The sequence below is a fragment of the Ornithorhynchus anatinus genome, chromosome 17, assembly GCF_004115215.2.
Source record: "Ornithorhynchus anatinus isolate Pmale09 chromosome 17, mOrnAna1.pri.v4, whole genome shotgun sequence".
Classification (NCBI taxonomy): domain Eukaryota; kingdom Metazoa; phylum Chordata; class Mammalia; order Monotremata; family Ornithorhynchidae; genus Ornithorhynchus; species Ornithorhynchus anatinus.
In genome coordinates, this window is record NC_041744.1 from 9,947,245 (window position 1) to 9,966,653 (window position 19,409).

Sequence of the window (19,409 nt, forward strand, 5' to 3'; positions counted from 1 at the left end):
CCCAGCTCCGCCATTTATGAGCTGTGTGACTTTGGGCAAGTCACTTAACTTCTCTGTGCCTCAGGGACCTCATCTGTAAAATGGGGATTAAGACTGTGAGCCCCACATGGGACAACCTGATTACCTTGTATCTATCCCAGCACTTAAAACAGTGCTTGGCACATAGTAAGCACTTAAATACCTTTATTATTATTATTATAGTAAGCGCTTAAATACTATTAAAAAGGAAAATAAGGCACTCAGAAAGAGATTCCAGAGCAAATCCTATGGACTATAAGAGACAGAGGTCCATTAGACTGCAAACTCCTGTGGACAGGAATTCTGTCTACCAACTCTATTGATCTGTATTCTCCCAGCCACTGACTGGTTGACTGCTTCTTTCCCAGAGAAAAGTTGGAGTGAAAATGTAAGCCCAAGCTTGGCTTCCATAGGAGCAAGGATTTGTTTTCCAGATCCTCCTCCGGTCACACAGGTCTCGATCAAAAAACAAGCCACCAGAGCTGCCACCTGTCTCGTGCCACTGGGCTGGCAGATGCCCCCATCCCCTGCCAGGGACAAACCAAGGGGCAGAAATGCTTACCGGAGGTCGTCAGCTGGGTTGGGGGGCTGTGTCACTTGGGGTGGGATGGAAATTTCTGGAGGAAAAAAAAAAGGCACAAAGATGAATCTCCTTTAATTCTACCAGTTGTCCTAGAATGCACTCACGCTCCTTCCAGAAATATCCGGTGGGACATCATCCAGTGACGTGCTAATGGAGTTTTCTGAGCCAACTGGCTTCCCGTCATTTCAGCACTCTCATCTTCATTTCATTTCACTCAGCAAAGGGTCATCTCAGGGCTATGTTCATCCCCCACCACTTTTTCCTTGCAGGTTGGCCCAGAGATGGACCGACTTGTCGTCTGTGTGACCTTGGGCGAGTCACTTGGGAAGCAGAGAGGCCTAGTGGAAAGAACTCGGACCTGAGACTCACAGGACTTGAGTTCTAATCCCAGCTTCATCAGTTAAGTTTATTAAGTTAACTTCTCTGTGCCTCAGGTTCCTCACCTGTAAAATGGGGATTCAATACCTGTTCTCCTTCCTGTGTAGACTGTGAGTCCCGTAGGGGATGGGAACTTTGTCTGACCTGATTGATTTATATCTACTCCAGTGCTTAGAACAGTGTTTAACACATAGTAAACACTTAAATATCATAAAAAAATTGTCTGTGCCTCAGTTTCCTCACCTAGAAAATGGGGATTGAATACATGTTTTCCATCCTAACAGTCTGAGAGTGCCATTTGGGACAGGGACTGAGTCCAATTTGCTTATCTTGTATTTATCCCAGCCCTTAATACAGTTTCTGCACATAGTAAGAGCTTAAATACCATACTTACTATTATTACTATTATTATTACTAATACTAGTATTAGAGGGTAGACTGGAGAGGCTATGGGAAGAAGCATTTATCATTTACTCCTAGCTTTATCCTTTCCCTTCCCTCTCCAGGACCACTAATCGCACCACAGACTTCACCATCTGAGTGAAGAGCCATCTGACTAAACTGGGGACGCTTCCACACTGAGGCAGGAGGCTGGACCAGATGACCTCGGGAGGTACTTTCAATCCTAGGAGTTAATAACATTTCATTATGCTGCCATAGGTATAAATGACAACTCTCTCCGTGGTTGGTTAGTGCCACACAGTGTCCACGACACACAATCGCAAGGAGTTTCCCTTCAGAACTTTTCTTCATCCTTTGCCAAGTTGGTCTGTAAAGATCACACCTTAACGCAGACTCCACCGGAGTAACCTGGCTGGCCTCATCTCTGGAGGATGGAGCAGTGAGTCCGAAACTCTCCGAGACTTTAACTCTCCAACCCTCACCAGCTCAGAATTCTTACAAGCACCATCTGGGCCTTGACTGGCCACTGGACTGAACTTGAGAAAGGCTCCTGCCTTTCAGGAGAAGCCCGGGAAAGGGTCCCAGAGAATTGCCCAGGCCGAGGTCTCTGGGGGCGCTCCCCAGCGGGCCCAGGGTCTGGTTCAACCTCGCACACAGACCCGAGAGAGTGGCTGCCGATCTTGGGAATCTCCCTGGCCCACCCTCACCGGTGGAAGCCCAAAGGGGCGTAATGGATGATAGTAATAATAATGATAACTATGGTACTTGTTAAGCACTTACTATGTATCAAATACTCTTCTAAGCACTGGGGTAGATTCAAGTTAGTCAGGTTGGACACGGTCCCTGTCCCGTACGAGGCTCACACTCCAATTCCCCATTTTACAGATGAGGTAAATGAGGCCCAGAGAAATCAAGTCACTTGCCCAAGGTCAGACAGCAGACATGTGATGGAGACAGGATTAGAATGCATCACCTTCTGATTCCCAGGCCCGTGCTCTATCCATTAAGTCATGCTGCTTCTCCAGGTCCACAGCATTCTGGGCCACTGCCTCCCTGCTGGCCCAGCTCTCATGAGGCCCCATTTATGTGGCTGATTTGGGGCCCATGGCACTTTTAAATTTAGAGCAAAGGCAGAAGGATTTTTTAAAGTTTCTGTAGACAGCTGTACTGTGAAGATTGCTAAGCCCCCAAATGTGCATGGTGGTGATGATGATGGTGGTGGTATGAGGGGTATTAATGTCTGTCTCCCCCTCTAGACTATAAGCTCATTGTGTGCAGGGAATGTGTATGTTTGTTATATTTTACTCTCTTAAGCAAGTGCAATGCTTTGCACACAATAAGTGCTTAACAACTGAATGAATGTGTGTTTTCTCACGTTTATATATATATATTTATATATATATATAGCTATACATATATGTGTATTCACAGAGTAGATACAACAAAATACCCAGTTTCCATATCCCACACACAGCTCAAGGAAAAAACCCCAAAGGCCAATGAACAAAATAGCAAACCTTGGAATCGAAAGCCCCATCTGAAGGCTAGGGCAGCCATGAAAACAGACCCAGCCCAGAGCTTCAGTACCTCCCTCCTCTATCCTAACTGTCCCCCTGTGGGTCACAGATGTGTCTGATTTCTTTATCTTGCATCCATCCCAATGCCAGCACAGCTACCATAGGCTGATGCATTATTCATCCAAATAGAAAATCCATCCCTGTAGCTTTGGCCCGAATTAATTCAGGCCAGATCATTCATTAGGTCTAAATGATCAAGTTTACCACTGTGAGGAGCATATTCCTTTCCTCTACTATTTTCCCCATGTGTAAGTTATTTTAATACCTGTGTCCCCCATTCAACTGCAAGCTCTGACAGGGATTATATCTACCAACTCTGTTGTACTGCATTCTTCTAGGGTTGTTAGTATAGTGTGTTCTGCGCACAGTAAGCATTCAATACATTAAATGACTGAATGCAATTAACTGGGTTAATTACCCGTTCTCCAGCTCCCTTAGTCCTATGGAGCTCCAGTCAAACCCTCTTCCACTTCCCCAGTAATGAAGGGGACAAAAAGCCCAGTAGAACACTCTCCCTCTCTGAATTCAGATGTTCCCGGGAGTCGGAGGGAAGAGGAGCAGTGGAGGAGAAGCAAGAGGAGGAGTTCCATTCTGGACTTGTTTCCAAAAGTTCCTCCCTCCAAAGACCCAGGGCTTCCTGAGCCTCAGCCACATCCCCCAGAGGGCATTAAAATGGTGCCAGGCTCTATCTTCAAATTTGGTCAATACGCAAGAATATCATGATGGTGAGGCTGAGGAGTCCAAAGACCAGGGGCTACAGGTAGCAGAAAGGACAAAGACTCTGATTACAACCTCCCACTGCCTGCCAATGGAGTCCTTTTCCCAAGTGCAACTAGAGAGAGAAAAGAGGCAGAGCCAGAAACAAAGCTGTCCCGCCCTCCCTGCCCCACCCCTCCTTCGGAGGTGGACAGGTCACCACCGGCAGCCTTTTCTCCATGCATCCTTCCAGGCCAACTTCAGATCCCTCAAAATCCCGTCCAAGGCCGTCACAGGAGAGAAGACTTGCAAAGATAAGCTGGACACAGGCAGTCAGAGCACTGGGCGGTTAGTAGAATTAAAGCAACAACTCACCTGGGAAGATAAACTGTTGTCTATGATGAATGTAGTAGGCAGCTTTAAACAAAAAAGGACAGCAAATCACACAGGTAGAACGGCACACACAGGGAAGAAAGTTGGGGCGGTCAGCGGTGGCCCCATGCCAGTCAGTGAGTTAGCCTCAGTGATTTTGCGGGAGCATTAGGTTAGGAGAGTGACCCCAAGTCTCCTCTTGGAGTGGAGCCAGGAGTGGAGGGCTCAGAGGTGACGGGAAGTCAGCAGGTAAGAGCAGAAGGGCCGGGAGGGAGGGAAATATAAAAAGAAAAGAAGAGGCTGGAGAGGTCACGGCTCGGAGAATCTCTGCTCATCTCCAGTAGAGGATGGATGAAATGGGCTCCGGGGAGATTAAAATGTTTCCCACACCCCTCTGTGACAGGACTCTGGCCTCCGGCTTCATGGCAGGGCGGAGACGCTCACCAGACTTCCAATCTGGAAGCCTTTGTGCATTCAGATCTCACTGCTCAATGGGAATGTGGTGCCGGGAAAAGAGACTCTGGTCCATAACCAGGTGAGCCTGCTTCTCTTGCAACAGTCAGCTCTGTGGTGAGCACCGAAATTGGGCCGCCTTCTCTCCGTTTAAAGTGGAGGCCCCCAACTTCCCACTTGACCTACTCAGAAGCTAACATCTAACTTTTGCCCCCACTCAGAGTGTGTCTGGAGCAGCCAAATTGAGAATGGACAGCCACCACTGTTTGACAGTTCATCCGGAATGATCTTTCCTGTTATGGCTATCAGAGTAAAGCAGGGATACATCATGCAACATGCATATTACAGTGAAAGGAGAAATGACAGGGAGAAGCATTTTATTTTCATCTATAAAGGTCTTAGACAAAATGTCAAAGAAAGGGGCCACAAGCTCCATGCTGTTGTTTCACTCTTGGGGACAGTCATTGGGCATATCCCAGTGATCTGACCAAATGGATGTGGCTTGAAAGAGCTTGGGTCTTCAACCATAATCACATTTGATGTGACCAAACCATATATTGTGTTGGAAAAAAATACTATTGAATCCTCTCCCCTATTGACTGTGATGAAACGTTCCAGCCCCTACGCTTAGTACAGTGCCAAGTAGGCTTTCAATAAACAGCATTTCCATACTTCAGGTACATGAGCAAAAGGAGTTGAAAAGATGCCAGAGGTCCAGCCTGCTGGTGGCTCTGGATCTTTAGAGCTTTGCTGTCTGGAGAAGACCAGAGGAGCCTGGTTTCTTGGGGGCAGACTCTACCCTGCTTTCTAAATCAGGCCTTCATAGCAGAGGGGCTGAGGGTGAGTTAGGCCCTTCGTCTGCAAAGCCTCCTGGCAAGACCTGGCCCGGTCTCAGAGCCCAGAGCTCCCCATCCCCAGCCACCCCATGCCCAGCCATTACCTGGAAAATTAAACCTGCTGTCTCGCTGGGTCATCGGCGAGGGGTTGGGGGGCGTTGTGGCACTGGAGGGGTTGGAGGAGTGGAATGGGGCTGGAGAAGACGGGGTGGAGGAGGTGGTAGACGATGGGTTGCTGCTGGAGTCCAAGTGGTTTATGGCAGGCGGGTGTTCCTGCAGAGAGACAGAAGCGGGCGGGATCTCAGACGTCGCCGAAGGGAAGAAGGCTCTGAGCCTGCGGTGCCCACCCTCCAACTCCACTCCTGCCCAGCAAACGCTCTGCCGTGGGGCGAGGTTCCAGCTGGCATATTGGTTGACCAGCTGTACCTGAACCAAATTACAATGAACCATTTCTGAAGGGAGGGAGAAGCGCATGGAAGGGTGGAAGGACAGAGAGGAAACAGGGAAGGCTACGTGTCTCTGGGTGCGAGGGATTCAAACTGCAGCAGAATGTCGCTCAGCCTCTCCGCCAGGCTGCCGAGAGAGATCACCGGAACCCCCTGCCTATCGTGACACCCAGAGTCCCCATTCTTGACATGCCCCATGCACACAGGATGGGGGGATTTAATCAGTGGAAGTATATGGCCTCAACATTTCCTTAAAACATTGTGTTCCCTCTACCACCGGACGGGCCGGACTCTGAACTGTCTTTTACGTTAAATTTGTACTTATTTCATCTTTCCTACTCCATTTGTCAGTCAATCATATTTATTGAGCCCTTACTGTGTGCAGAGCACTGTACTAAGATCTGGGGAGAGTACATTATAACAGACACAGTCCTTGCCCACAACGAGCTTACAATCTAGAGGGGAAGACAGACATTAATATGAATCAGTAAAATTACAGATATGTATAATAATGTTGGTATTTATTAAGCGCTTACTATGTGCAGAGCATTGTTCTAAGCACTGGGGTAGACACAGGGGAATCAGGTTGTCCCACGTGGGGCTCACAGTCTTAATCCCCATTTTTACAGATGAGGTAACAGGCACAGAGAAGTTAAGTGACTTGCCCACAGTCACACAGCTGACAGTGTGTGGCAGAGCTGGGATTCGAACTCATGACCTCTGACTCCAAAGCCCATGCTCTTTCCACTGTATGTATATAAGCACTGTGGGGCTGGGAGGGGGGATGAATAAAGGGAGCAAATCAAGGTGGTGCAGAAAGGAGTGGGAGAGGAGGAAAGGAGGGTTTAGCCAGGGAAGGTCTCTTGGAGGAGATGTGCCTTCAATAACGCTTTGAAATCAGGGAGAGAAACTGTCAGATATGAAGAGGAAGGGCATTCCAGGACAGAGGCAGGACATGGGCGAGACAGACCTTCCCATTTTGCCACCAGCCTGAGTCCGCAATCTGAACTGGGCCTAGCCTGCATCGTTCTGCTGCCTTCTGATTTTCCTCTTCAACAGGAAAACCCTTCCCCTTCAGAAAATGAGCACTAGGCGGGGCAGGGATAGTGTCTAATTACTCTATCCCCTGCCAGCAGTTGGCACAGAGCTTGGTAACTAGTAGGCCCTTAAATTCCAGTATTACTAGTAATTACAATAGTGGCATTGATATTTGTTAATATTATTAACGACAACAAAATTTCTACCTATCAGTGAAGGTGGCCAGGCCAATTTGCCGAGCCAGTGCTAAATTCCCCATTCCATATGTGGTGTGTAAGATCTGAACTGGGCTTTTTTGGGCCCAGCCTCTGCAAAGAAGTCATCAACACCCTCTTAGCGTGTATCCCAGTGCTTAATACAGTGCCTGGAATCACAGTAAGCGCTTAACAAATACCGAAAAAACCCACCCCTCTGGCAAGGTGGGGAGAAGAGAATGATTCTGTTTCCTGGCCATTTTACCAATTCTATTTTTCACCCTGGTGTAGTTAGCAGGCATCGGCAGATACTCACCACAGGGTCAGCACTGGCAGCTGTGAAACAGGGGCCCTTTCTAAAGCTGATTTTGTCACACCTCAATGAGTCAAACGTGTAACATAATCCCAAATCCCAGGCCAGCCTACCTTTTTTGTGAGGGCTTTGGGAAGGGTTCCAAAATGGGGTTCACCAGACCTGTCCACTGGGTTATTGATGTCTGAAGGTACAGATTCCGTCCTCCTGAGTTTGGGTACTGGAAGACAGAGAGGAACGTACTGTTTCAGTATTTTCACCTCAGTGAGTGAGGAAAGAGGATGGGGTAAAGAGCAAGAAACTTACAGGGCAGGAATGATATTCTGCAGGCTGGGGCTTCTTTTGTGCATTTATTATGACACTTTAATCTGTAGGACAGAGACCAACGTTAGCAGGCAAAGAGCACGGATAATGGGGAAGAATCAGCCACTCCCCTTCCCCCAGCCCCTGCGGTATATTTATATGTGATTTACATACATTTTGGGAGACCACAGTCTCATTTCCAGAAATCTGGAACTGAAAATACTATCAGAACTGCTCTTTAGGTGGAATTTCTTGACTTTCTTATAATTCCTTCTCTCCCAGCCATGGTCTTCCTCGGAGAAGTATCAAGGAGGGGTGGGGGGGGGGGGGGGGGGGGGGGGCGCGGGACTTTCATTCATTGATTCATTCAATTGTATTTCTTGAGCATTTATTGTGTGCATAGCACTGTACTAAGCACTTGGGAGAATGCAATATAATAAGCAGAAACATTCCCTGCCCACAGTGAACTTACAGTCTAGAGGACAAGTTGAGTCTGGGGAAAATGCCTTTGGGCCAAAAGGGCAAGGTCCCTAGAAATCTTTGCTGGGTCACTAATGGCCTTTACATCTCAACTTAGAAAACCAAATTAGCAAGGGCCAGCCTGGCAGAGAAGGGTTGTAGTGGACCTTAGACTGTAAGTTCACTGAGGGTGGGGAACGTGTATACCAACTCTGTTGTACTGCATTCTCCCAAGCGCTTAGTACAGTGCTCTGCACATGGTAACCACTCAGTAAATACCACTGATGATGATACCTAGAAAAAATGATGAGGGGCTTCTAAATCCACCTTTTCACGCTGACAATATCTGAGACTTCTGATTTCCCCTCTGCACACTGGGACCACCACCCTGATCAAATCAGTTACAAGAGGGGCTGGACGGGGGGACTGATGGCTCCGAACTTCTCTTCAAAGCTCACATTTTGGCACCTAGATTTCAGGGACCCCCTTTCAGTGCAGGGAAGCACCACTCTCTCATCTCCCCTCGTGCTCTCTGGCTAGTGCTCCCATCCCTCTCCACATAATACCTAAATTCCAATGTCCTCCCAGTGAGCCCGTGTTCTTGTTCCTTTCACTTCAAGCACTGTTTTCAGTCACTGCATCTCAGTCTCCCACCTCCCCAAGACCCGTTGACCCATGCTGGAATTTCAGGCACTCCAGGGAATCAGACTCCACTGTGGGGAACAGGGAGGTAGTGAAGGTAATCCTCGAGTCCAGGATGCTTTCTGACCCACTGTTCCCTATTAATCCCCTGAACCAACTAGGATCCTCCTGGACCCACTCCTCTGTCACCCCCTCCCATATACCAGGGGCTTGGACCACCAGGAGTCCCCCGTGGAGGAGGCATGGGCTGGGGGACACTCTCACCTGCAATGCTTGCACTTCACCCCAAACATCATACTCTTCTGACACACGTGGCAGACCTGGGACAGCCAAGACTTGGTGGAGAACCTAGGGGAATGAAATCCCACAGCACAAAAAGTCAGAGTCCAGTGGGAGTGAACTGGACCCAGAACAGCATTTTGGACCTGGTCCAAAGAATCGAGGAAGCACCCATCCGACTGGGAGGAGGAAGGAAGCGGGTGCCAGCAGAAGACACTCCCCAAGAGGACTTGCCGGATCCCCTTCCCCACAATCCCAAAAGGAAGAGTGCCAGGATTCCTAGCAGGAACTGCAGCCACTATATTGCCATCTGCTCTTGAAACTCTGAAAAAAGATCAGGGCCCCTGCCTGGAGGGCGGGAGGAGCGGGGAGAAAGGTGCGGAGCCCCAGGCTGGGAATGAGGCATCAAAGCCTGCTGGGTTGATTGGGTTAAACAAAGGTGCAGGGACTAAAGAAGAGGCAGAAAGGCAGCAACTTAATGGGTGTGCGGAAGGGAGGATAGAGGAGAAGGGAAAAGGAAAGGTTGGGAGAGAATGGGAGAAGGGGAGGGAGAGAGTCAGGAAGAGACACAGGTAAAGAGGCTGCTTCTGACATGAAACATGGATCATGAGAGTGTGTTTGAAAAAAATAAAGCAAACTGCCTCATTACCAGAGCGTGGTTTGCAGCTAAAAGCAGCGCTGCCCAAGTAGCCAAACCCTTAGAAAAATCAGGTCCCTAGAGCACGGGCCTGGAAGTCAGAGGATCTGGGTTCTAATCCCAGCTCCACCACTTGTCTGCTGTGGGACCTTGGGCAAGTGGCTTAACTTCTCTGTGCCTCACTTCCCTCATCTGTAAAAATGGGGATTAAGACTGTGAGCCCCATGTGGGACAACCTGATTCCCCTGTGTCTACCCCAGTGCTTAGAACAGTGCTCTGCACATAGTAAGCGCTTAATAAATACCAACATTATTATACATATCTGTAATTTTACTGATTCATATTAATGTTGGCTGCGGCATACAATTTTTTCCATGCTCCAGGGCAGGAGACCCCAGCAGGTTCCAGAAAGTTTGGATGAATTCATGAGCAAAAGCCCTGAATGGGTTCAAAAAGAATTAAATAATAATAGCAACAATTGTGATATTTGTTAAGTGGGGTGGAAAGAAGCACATGCGTTGGACACAGTCCCTGTCCCACACGGGGCTCACAGTCTTAATCCCCATTTTACAGAAGAGGCAGTAGCATCAGTCTTTCTGACTCCCAAACCCATGCTTTCTCCACTACGCCACGCTGCTTCTCAGGAGGGCTTGGAGAAGCCTCGGGGAGTACATAAATTCATGAGTAAAATGTCTGAGGTGGGCTGGGACAGAGGAAAAATACGGATTTTATAAAGACCAGCCATAATTCCGAGGGTGGGGCTCCGAGGAGGATGAAGCATTTACACAAGCCTCCAAGAACACTTCACGGCTGAGTAGCAGCTCGCTGCTCGACTGCACCACTGGTCCCGGCCCCTCGCAGCCCCGCACTGCCGCAGCATTAGCCCTGCTCCGAGAGGACACTCCCCTGACGCGGCACTAGCACTTCTCGGTTGCGACCCCGCACTGCCTCAGCACCAGCACCGCTTACGATCCACGTCTCTGTCCGCACACGCACTTGGTGTCTAACAGACTCTGACTGCTGAGCCACAGCCCGCTCTCCCGAAACGGGGACGCTCGGTCTTGCTTACCTGTGGGTTACCGAGAGGCCAATGTCTCTTCGTACCATCTGGGGGGATCCTTGGGGAATATCTGGGGGCACAAAAACGTAAACCACACATCAGATGGCAGAGTGAATCTGAGCAGCAGCTACGTAAGCTTAAATTTGGGGACTTCAAGCAAGCCCCAGAGAACTCTAATGACTCCACTGGCAGTAGAGGGGGTTGGTGGGGAGGAAGGGGGCGTGCGGAGATTCTTTTGACCACTTCAGGACAACCCCTCCTATGCTGAGCATGAGGCTGCCCAGCTGGGTAATCATCTCCTAAAGTTAGCTCTGGGGGATGAGATGGGACTGAGTGGCCAGCCAACCTCAGGGGAGGGGGCAGGGATGCTGGCCCCTCCTCAATGAGGGCTTCCTGGGCAGAATTTACTCCCTTGCTGAAAGGGAAAGAAGAAATGTCAGAATTAAAGCCAACGCCAAAGCTGGAGCCCCCAAGCCCTGGGGTTGGGTCCTGCTGCAGCTGGTTTGCAACAATCCCCAAAGGGCGGCCAGCGGTCCAGTTTCATACAGGACAGTCTGGTTCCTCCACGATTCCCTCAGGGTACCCGACGCTACGGTGTCCAACCTTTTATTTTTGGTACCTGCTGCCTAGTTCCCCACGTCCAACTCCATGCCAGACTTCACACTGACCTCGGAGGGGAATGTAAAGTACTGGAGAGAGTGTATATCTGCAGGGAGGGGGTGTTCCCCGATCCTCTGAGTTCACCCTTTTCCCACAAAGATGGTGTCCGAGACATCAACGTGCCACTCTGCGTGCTGGACGTGTGTGACGTCACGGTCGTCCTCTTGTCCGGCGTGAGGCAAGACAGAGAGAGGCCACCCTACGCCCCGGCAGATTCGATAACTTCAGGACCTTGAGACTTTGTTTACTCAGGGCCCGGAAGCTGGTCACAACTGAGACTCTGCGCCCCCTGACCCAACCTCCCACCACCCTGGTTCTAAGGTCCCAGCTGCTCCTGCCAGCTACAGCGTGGCTCAGTGGAAAGAGCCCGGCCTCGGGAGTCAGAGGTCATGGGTTCTCATCCCAGCTCCGCCGCTTCTCAGCTGTGTAGCCTTGGGCAAGTCACTTAGCTTCTCTGTGCCTCAGTTGCCTCATCTGTCAAATGGGGATTAGGACGGTGAGCCCCACGTGGGACAACCTGATGACCTTGTATCCTCTCCAGGGCTTAGAACAGTGCTTTGCACATACTAAGCGCTTAACAAATGCCATTATTATTATTACCACCACACAGCTGGATGGAGGAGGCGGGGGACAACTGACACTTTGGGAGGGCACCCAAAGTCATCCTCCCTGTCCCCACTTGGTGGCGCTACACCCTTTGCTTCAAGCCTATTAAGATGCCCCGACCAGAACCATCTGGTTTCTTTCTGCCAGCTGGGCTGGGGGCATCGAAGTGAACAGTTCGGGCAGGGGGAATGCTGTCCATTTTCACAGGCAAAATTCATCTCTGAAGTCTCACTCCTCCAAGAAATGGGCAGCCCCAGAAGGCAGGCCTCACCGCCTTCCCATTAGAGGCTTCGCAACGGAAAGTGAACGCTCCGTTTCATTGTATCATCCTATCTGGATGTTTCCCACGGGTCCCTTCTCTGAGAGCCTTCCTCCCAGGAAGGGGAAGTGGGTCGGGAACCCAGCTTTCTCTTCAACGAAAGGCCAACAGCACCCACCGCTCCAGGTCACTTGAGCAGGGGCTCTGGGGAGAGCCGGGTTGTGTTCTAAGCCACGCAGGGCAGTCACGGCTACCGCCTGTCTAGACAGGCCCCGGGCAGGGGAGGCAAAACCTCACGACAATCAGAGCAGCAAGCCCACCAGCCTTTCTGTCCCCTGAGGCTCGAGCCCTTTCACTGCCAAAAACCCCAATTAGTTCCTCTCAAAAACCAAAATTCCTAATTTCAGCTAAGGCGGTCTCAGGCGTCCTGCTCTGTCCTTGGTGGGACGGACAGCCAGAGAACTGGCCCAGGGCTGCCTTCTTCAATTTCCCATCAGATCCTCCAACACCATTGCTTCCAGGCTCTTGCAGAGGACGGTCAAGGGAGCAAGGGTGGAGGGACAAGGGAAGGATGAGACCTCAACAATACAAGGAGAACGGCGACAACGGAGCAGCCTCCTACAGCTAACGGGTGAAGGGGGCATCGAATTCGGAAAACAAAGTCTCGTTCTTACCGAACCTATGAGAGAACAAAGAGAGAAAAAGAGAGAGAGAGGAAATAAGTGTTATTACTTGGGCTCAGATGTGTCCTTCCCACTGAATTATCAGAAATGGGAAAAATTTAGGCCCTGGTTCTCTTCTGACCCCTCTCCCCTTAATATTTCTCACTTCCCTCTCTTCACTTCTCCAGGGAAAGGACGGAATGGTGGGATAACTCAAAAGTAAGGCATGTGAAGCAGCGTGGCATAGGGGCCTGGGAGTCAGAAGACCTGGGTACTAAATTCCAGCCTGGGTAGACCCTGGGTAAGTCATTGCACTTCTCTGTGTCTCAGTTTCCTCATCCACAAAATGGGAGACCCGTCGCCCTCCCCCTTTGACCGTGAGTTTCTTGTGGGAGAGATGTCTTGTTCCATCTGCTTACCTTGTATGTACCCCAGCATTTAATATGGTGCCTGGCACGTAATAAGCCCTTAAATACCACAGTTATTACGTTGGGGGTGTTGGGAGAAGAGGCCTCACTGGACACAGACTTCCTGGCAGAGGCGGGACACAAAGAACGTCAACTCTCTTAGGGCAGGAACGTTGAGGCACATCTGTTCTGTTCTCTGGGATGGGGCTAGCGTGCTGGGGGCGCCTGGGAGATGGAAACCCATCAGCTGGGGCTCTGACAGGCCTGCCTGGAGGTGGTCCCTACTGACGTTGTCATTAGACATGGGTTGCCTCCATTTGTCCTTGGCTAAGACAGGCTGTTACGGTCCCAGCTGGACCCAGTCTGAGCCTTTTGAAATCATCTGCTCCTTTTTGGAAGAGCCTCCCCGGGTCCTCCTGCCCCGCTCCCTACTCCTTGGGTAGAGGCTGAAGAACTGGGAGAAAGGAGGGAAAGTAGCAGAGATCTTTAAGGAGGGGCCCCCTGCAGACCCAGGGCCAGGGTGGGTGGGACCAGATGACCCCTGGAAGGCCCTGTTAGCCTTCAGACTTTAAATCATCCCAGACAACTGGGCACAAAGTAACCTATTCAAAACAAATAAAGGAGCGGGCGGTGGTGGGGGTGGCTGGGTGTATAGAGGGTTTTTTGGATTGGAAATGGGCTTTTCTGAGGAAGAATTCAAGCCTCACTGGCTACAGATCCTGAATTTTCTCTGGGCTTTATCTTGCATCTACTTGGAGCCCAGAATTGCAGATTCTTTATCAGACAGCCGGTAGGCCCCTTCGTGGGGCTGGGCTCGCCAGTAAGGAGCAGCAGCTGGGGAGAGAGGAATTTTGATCCACTCCCCTTCAGAAGCATTACTTGCCCCTTCCTACTCGGGCCCAGCTCCCAATCTCTAATGCATGAGACATGCTTGCTGAGGAGGAAAAAGGATCTCAATAATAATAATTGTGGTATTTAAGTGTTTACGATGTGTCAGGCACTACGGACTTGAGGTGGTCAGGACTAACGTGCTCTTGGTAGCTGCCAAAGCAGTGGCCACACAGGCCAAAAAGAGCCACTTGGGACACCAGAGTCTAGGCAAAAGGGCCCTGGGTGTGGGAGTTCTGTCTCTCCAGTCTCGTCCTAGATGTGTCCCTTTATATTTCTGGGCCTCATTTTCTCCATCTGTAAAATGGGAACGTTTTGATATTCTCTGTCTCCCAGTGGCTTGGGGAGGATAAGTGACACATGAAAATCAAAAAGTAACTGTTGTTGTTCCCAAAGATCTCCCAAGCGCTGACAGCTCAACTCCGGAAGACGCCATCCCTACACAGAGGAGTCCAGGGGTCATGGAGAGATGTGGCTTCACCCCCTGAGGGGAAAGTGAGTCCGGGGGACGTGGTCTGAGCCCCTTTCACAGAGTCCTGGCACCTCCTCCTGCTGCAGCCTCTGGCCAATTCACCAACCCTCTCGGCCTCAGTTTGCTCACACAGGCCGGATGCGTGGCTAGTGTGACGGGCTAGCGTGAAGGTGGCTCTCAGGGGAAATAAATTAATGCTATTTACGGAGCGCTGACTGTGAGCAAACCAATGTACTGAGCGCTTGGGAGAGTGCAGTATGATAGAGTTGGTAACACGATCCCTGTTAAGTAGAGGCTTGCAGTCTAAAGGGAATGGGGAAGGCGACTCCCTGCCCTCTTATGAAGATAAAAAGGAAGTGCCAGGACAGAGATGCTCGGGACCTGTTTTGCTGTCTAGCCCTGCTGGCTCACTGTGGGGATTAGCCGGGTGGGAAACCAGGGATCCACCTGCCCAAAGAGTTGATAATAAAAATATTGATAGACTGTAGACCGTAAAACTAAACTAGACCTTAAGCTCACTGTGGGCCGGGAATGTGTCTATTATATTGTACTCCCTCATGCACTAAGTACAGTGCTCTGCACATAGTAAGTGCTCAATATGATTGATTGACAAGTATGTTAGGCATTTAATATTGCCAAGCACTGAATTAAGTACTGGGGAAGAATCAATATAAGTAAACTGGACAAAGTCCGTGTCCACAATTGGGCTCGAGCCTAAAGGGAAAGGAAAACAGCTATTCTATCCCCATTTTACTGAAGAGGAAACTAAGGCACAGAGAAGTGAAGTGACTTGTTCAGGGTCACACTACAGGTGACAGTTAATGCTGAGACCTGTGACTTCCAGGCCCATGCTCTTCCCACTAGGCCACACTCATCATCCTCTGGTTTTGACGTGCACTAATCCCACCTGTGCCGTCTTTTCCAGCACTTAGGCCAATACCTGTACAAAGTAAGTACTCATTAAGTACTCTTCATATCAATGTCTGTCGTGGCATGAATGTCCACCTTCCCCCAGACTGTAAGCTCATTATGGGTAGGGAACATGTTTGCTAATTCTCTTGTACTGTACTCTCCCAAGCGCTTAGAACACTGCTCTTCACATGTTAAGTGCTCAGGAGGTACCACTGATTGCTGCTCCTACCATCACCAACACACTCTCCATCTGGCCTGGAGGCCCTGGAGGGGCCTTATTTGGAAATGGGGAAACCGAGACCAGGACAGCTCTGGGCCCCCACCGGCGAGGCCGGTGGCCGATGTCCCGGGAAAGAACCCAGGGGTCCCCTCTCCACTCCCGTTAGGAAGCAGACGGAGAAGACACTCACTTGGCGGCGGGGGACTCGTCGATCCTGTTGCCGAGCTGAGATTCGTGCGACTTGCTCCTGGTGAGGGTCGGGAAGTTGGGAAGCAGCTGGAAAACCTTGCGGCTCGGAGGGGGCGGGGTCCGGGGGGGCTTCAGCTTGAACTGCCTGCGCAGCTGCGGCGTGGTGGGGGGCGTGACCGGGGAGCCGAGCGCAGTCCGGGGTGTCAGCCGGCCGCAGGGGGGCTGCGTGGCCAACGCGTCGGGGAGGCCCTCGGGGTAGGCCTCTGCCGGCGGAAAGGCCGACACCGAGACAGAGCGCGTCTGCGGCCCGCTGCCGGCTTTGCAGAGGTGGGGGGCTCCCGAGGTCCAGCCCACGGCGGCCACGCCGGCGGGGCCCGGGGCGTCCGCGGGGTTGGAGGTGCCGCCTTCCCTGCGTGGGTCTGCCGGAAGGCACACGTCATCCTTCAGGTCCGCCGCGCCTGCTGGCCAACGGAGACAAGGATTTCGGGAGCCGGACCAGGAGGCCGCGTTGCCGTCCCCTCCTCAAAGCGGCCGGAGCCCGTGCCAGGGGCAGACGGAGGCCCAGATGCCTCTGGTTTCTCCCTGGACTCCGGGGCTTCAGCAAAAACTGGCCAGCTTCCTCCAGTCCGGAGTCACAGAGGAAATCTCGAGCACTAACCCGTTCTCATCCAAAGATTCGGCTTGAATCCCCACGCCGGAATTGGGGGAGGTGGGGGAAGGGTGCCAAAGGGAATTTGGGGCTGGGAATCTCAGTGCAGCTGGTTCTCGGCAGGGGCTGGGAGAGGCACAAGGGAAGACAGCCTTGTTCGGAATGCTGTTTAGAACACTAGTTTCCCTCCCTCTGGTCCAAGACTGGGACTTGATAAAACTCGAAAGGACGCATAAAGCTGCACTGTGATGAAGAAATGGTGACTATAAAAACACCCCCCATTCTTTCCTTTTCGTCTCTGGCCTGACGTCTCAGAGAGAGATTCTACAGCTCTGCCGACTCAGGGTAGGGAGTGCAGCAGGGCCCCCGAAAGAAGCACACATTTTCTATAGAGATGCTGAGAAGCACTGTGGCCTAGTGGAAAGAGCTGGGGTCTGGGAGTCAGGGGACTACTTTTTTTTCCTTCGGGGGCATTAATTAAGTGCCTATTATGTAAAGCATTGTACTAAGTGCGGAGATAGATGCAAGCTAATCGGGTTGGACAAGCCCATGGAGCTCTTAGTCTCAATCCCCTTTTTACTGATGCACAGAGAAGTTAAGTGACTTGCCCGACGTCACACAGCAGACAAGTGGTAGAGCCAGGGTTAGAATCCAGGTCCTTATGACTCCCAGGCCCACGACTTGACTTCTAATCTTGGCTCCGCCACTTCCCTGCTGGGTGACTTCGGGCAAGTCACGTAACTTTTCTGGGCTTCCGTTTCCATTCTGTGAAATGGGGATGAAATGTGTGTTCCACTTTCAGACTGGAAACCCCATGTGGGATAGGGACTGCATCGGACCTGATCTTGGATCTACCCCAGTGCTTAGAATAATGCTTGGACTGCAGTAAGTTCTTAAATACCGCTATTACTGTTAGTCCTACTGGGCTGTTTACATTCCTGGTTGATGGGGTGTTTGTTTCTTCTAGCTGAATTCACCTAAAATCCCCTCTGCTCAGGAACCAGAGGGCAGCCCCTGGACAAGATCAAGGCCCTCCTGGACAGTTCAAGGAGTAGACAGTCATTACAGAAAGGGAGCGGGTTCCCCAAGGTCCCAACAGAATTATAACACCCCATCGGCCCCCGAAATTCCCCAGCTCTCCCAATCTACACACCACTTGCCTACTTACAGTTCACCCCAGCCTGGCCTTCCCCACCGCCCTCTGGGGAGTACAGACGCCACATGGAAATCACCGGCCAGTGTTCCCAGGACCCACGGACCTCTCTCCACACTGAACACCCCCTCCCTTCTGGTCCCAGAGGTTAGAGTACGGCCCTTTAAGGAGATAGCCATGGCCTGGACAGTGGCCCTAGGGGAAGGCATTGAACTGTAGCGAGAAGAAATGGGGAGAGGGGTCACCCCGTCACCCAGTAGGGGAGCGGGTCCTACCTAAGCTGGTCACCTTCCGGAAGCAGGCGAAAGTGGAGTGAATGCGGCTGCACTCCTCGGCGCTGGCTCCGCATCGCTTCAGAGTCTCCTTCAGCTTGGACTCGTTCATCTCCAGCAAGGCATCCAGCGTGAGCTCCTGGGGGATCTTCTGCAGGGAGGACGGGAGCGGGGGGGACCTAGTCACCCGACGGGAGCCCGCGCGCGGGCCAGGGGGGCGTGAAGGCCTCGGAGGGGTGCGGCCGGCGCCCCGGGGGACGGAAGCCCACCCCAGCTCAAAGAGGAGGCAGCTGGATTGTGAGGACTTGGGCAGGAAAGAGGGCCACCCCTCCCCCAGACCACCACCTCGGGCCGGGGATCGGCAGCTCCCATTGGCTGACTGGCCGGGGCAGCTGTTCGTTCTGTCGGCCTGCGAGGCCTCTGTCCAGAAGCTGCCGCTGCCCGTCTGGAGGTGTCCTGGGGGGCACAGCCAGCCGTGGCCCCCCGCTCTCAGGACAACACTGGCTGTAATGGCCCTGGCTGTTCTGCAAGGGCTCTCTTCTCCCCCACCCTAGTGGCCCGGTGCCCCCCTTAGCCAGAGTTGGCTGCAGGAGAAACTGGCCCCGTCTGGGTGCTGGGACTTCGGGTCATCCAACCTCCCATGCCTAGGCCAGGCTCCAGGCAGGGGTGGGATGTAGGAGGAAGCTGCCCCACTGGCAGTCCTGGAGACTAGTGCACCTTCCCCCCCCCCCCCCAATCATATTTATTGAACGCTTACTTTGTGCAGAGCACTGAACGAAGCACTTGGAAGACTACAATAAAACAGTTGGGGGACACATCCCCTGCCCACAATGAGCTTACAGTCTAGAGGATGAGTCGGCGGTGTTGCTTAGTGGGTAGAGCACGGGCCTGGGAGTCAGAAGGACCCGGGTTCTAATCCCGGCCCGGCCATTTGACTGCTGCATGACCCTGGGTAAGTCGCTTCACTGCTCTGTGCCTCAGTTCCCTTATCTGTAAAATGGGAATTGAGACTATGTGCCCCATGTGGGACAGGGACTGTCTCCAACCCCATTATCTTGTATCTGCCCCAGCACTTAGAACAGTGCCTGGCACACAGTAAGCACTCAAATTTCACAATAATTATCATTATTTAACTCAAGCTATCAAAGGGCACCTGCAGCCAGTGCCATGCCGCGGTGCGGCTCAGTTCCATCCCATGAGCCCTCACACCTCCAGGTACCAGCCTTTCATTCATTCACTCGGATTTATTGAGCGCTTACTATGTGCAAAGCAGTTTACTAAGCACTTGGGAGAGTACAATATAACAACAGATACATTCCTACCCACAACGAGCTCACAGTCTAACTGGAGGAGAAAGGCTGGAAAGGGTGAACC

General features: G+C 51.6%; 1 protein-coding gene across 8 annotated transcripts in view; it reads right to left on the reverse strand.

The window, feature by feature from the left end:
• Positions 1-19,409, reverse strand: part of KSR1 (kinase suppressor of ras 1) — a 138,049-nt gene that overhangs the window by 21,961 nt on the left and 96,679 nt on the right. For 5 of the 8 annotated variants that reach the window (XR_003765654.2, XM_029081948.2, XM_029081951.2 and 2 more), the window contains 10 exons: positions 18,039-18,186; positions 15,963-16,422; positions 12,886-12,890; positions 10,696-10,756; positions 8,975-9,058; positions 7,613-7,674; positions 7,420-7,526; positions 5,420-5,588; positions 4,030-4,071; positions 581-635 (listed from right to left, as the gene is read on the reverse strand). Coding sequence is in view for 7 of the 8 variants with exons in the window: in XM_029081948.2 (XP_028937781.1) it covers positions 581-635; positions 4,030-4,071; positions 5,420-5,588; positions 7,420-7,526; positions 7,613-7,674; positions 8,975-9,058; positions 10,696-10,756; positions 12,886-12,890; positions 15,963-16,422; positions 18,039-18,186 (1,193 nt within the window). In the remaining variant the exon portion in view is untranslated. The remainder of the gene's footprint in view (positions 1-580; positions 636-4,029; positions 4,072-5,419; positions 5,589-7,419; positions 7,527-7,612; positions 7,675-8,974; positions 9,059-10,695; positions 10,757-12,885; positions 12,891-15,962; positions 16,423-18,038; positions 18,187-19,409) is intronic. The other 3 variants (XM_029081955.2, XM_029081949.2, XM_029081950.2) reach the window with 2 other exon arrangements.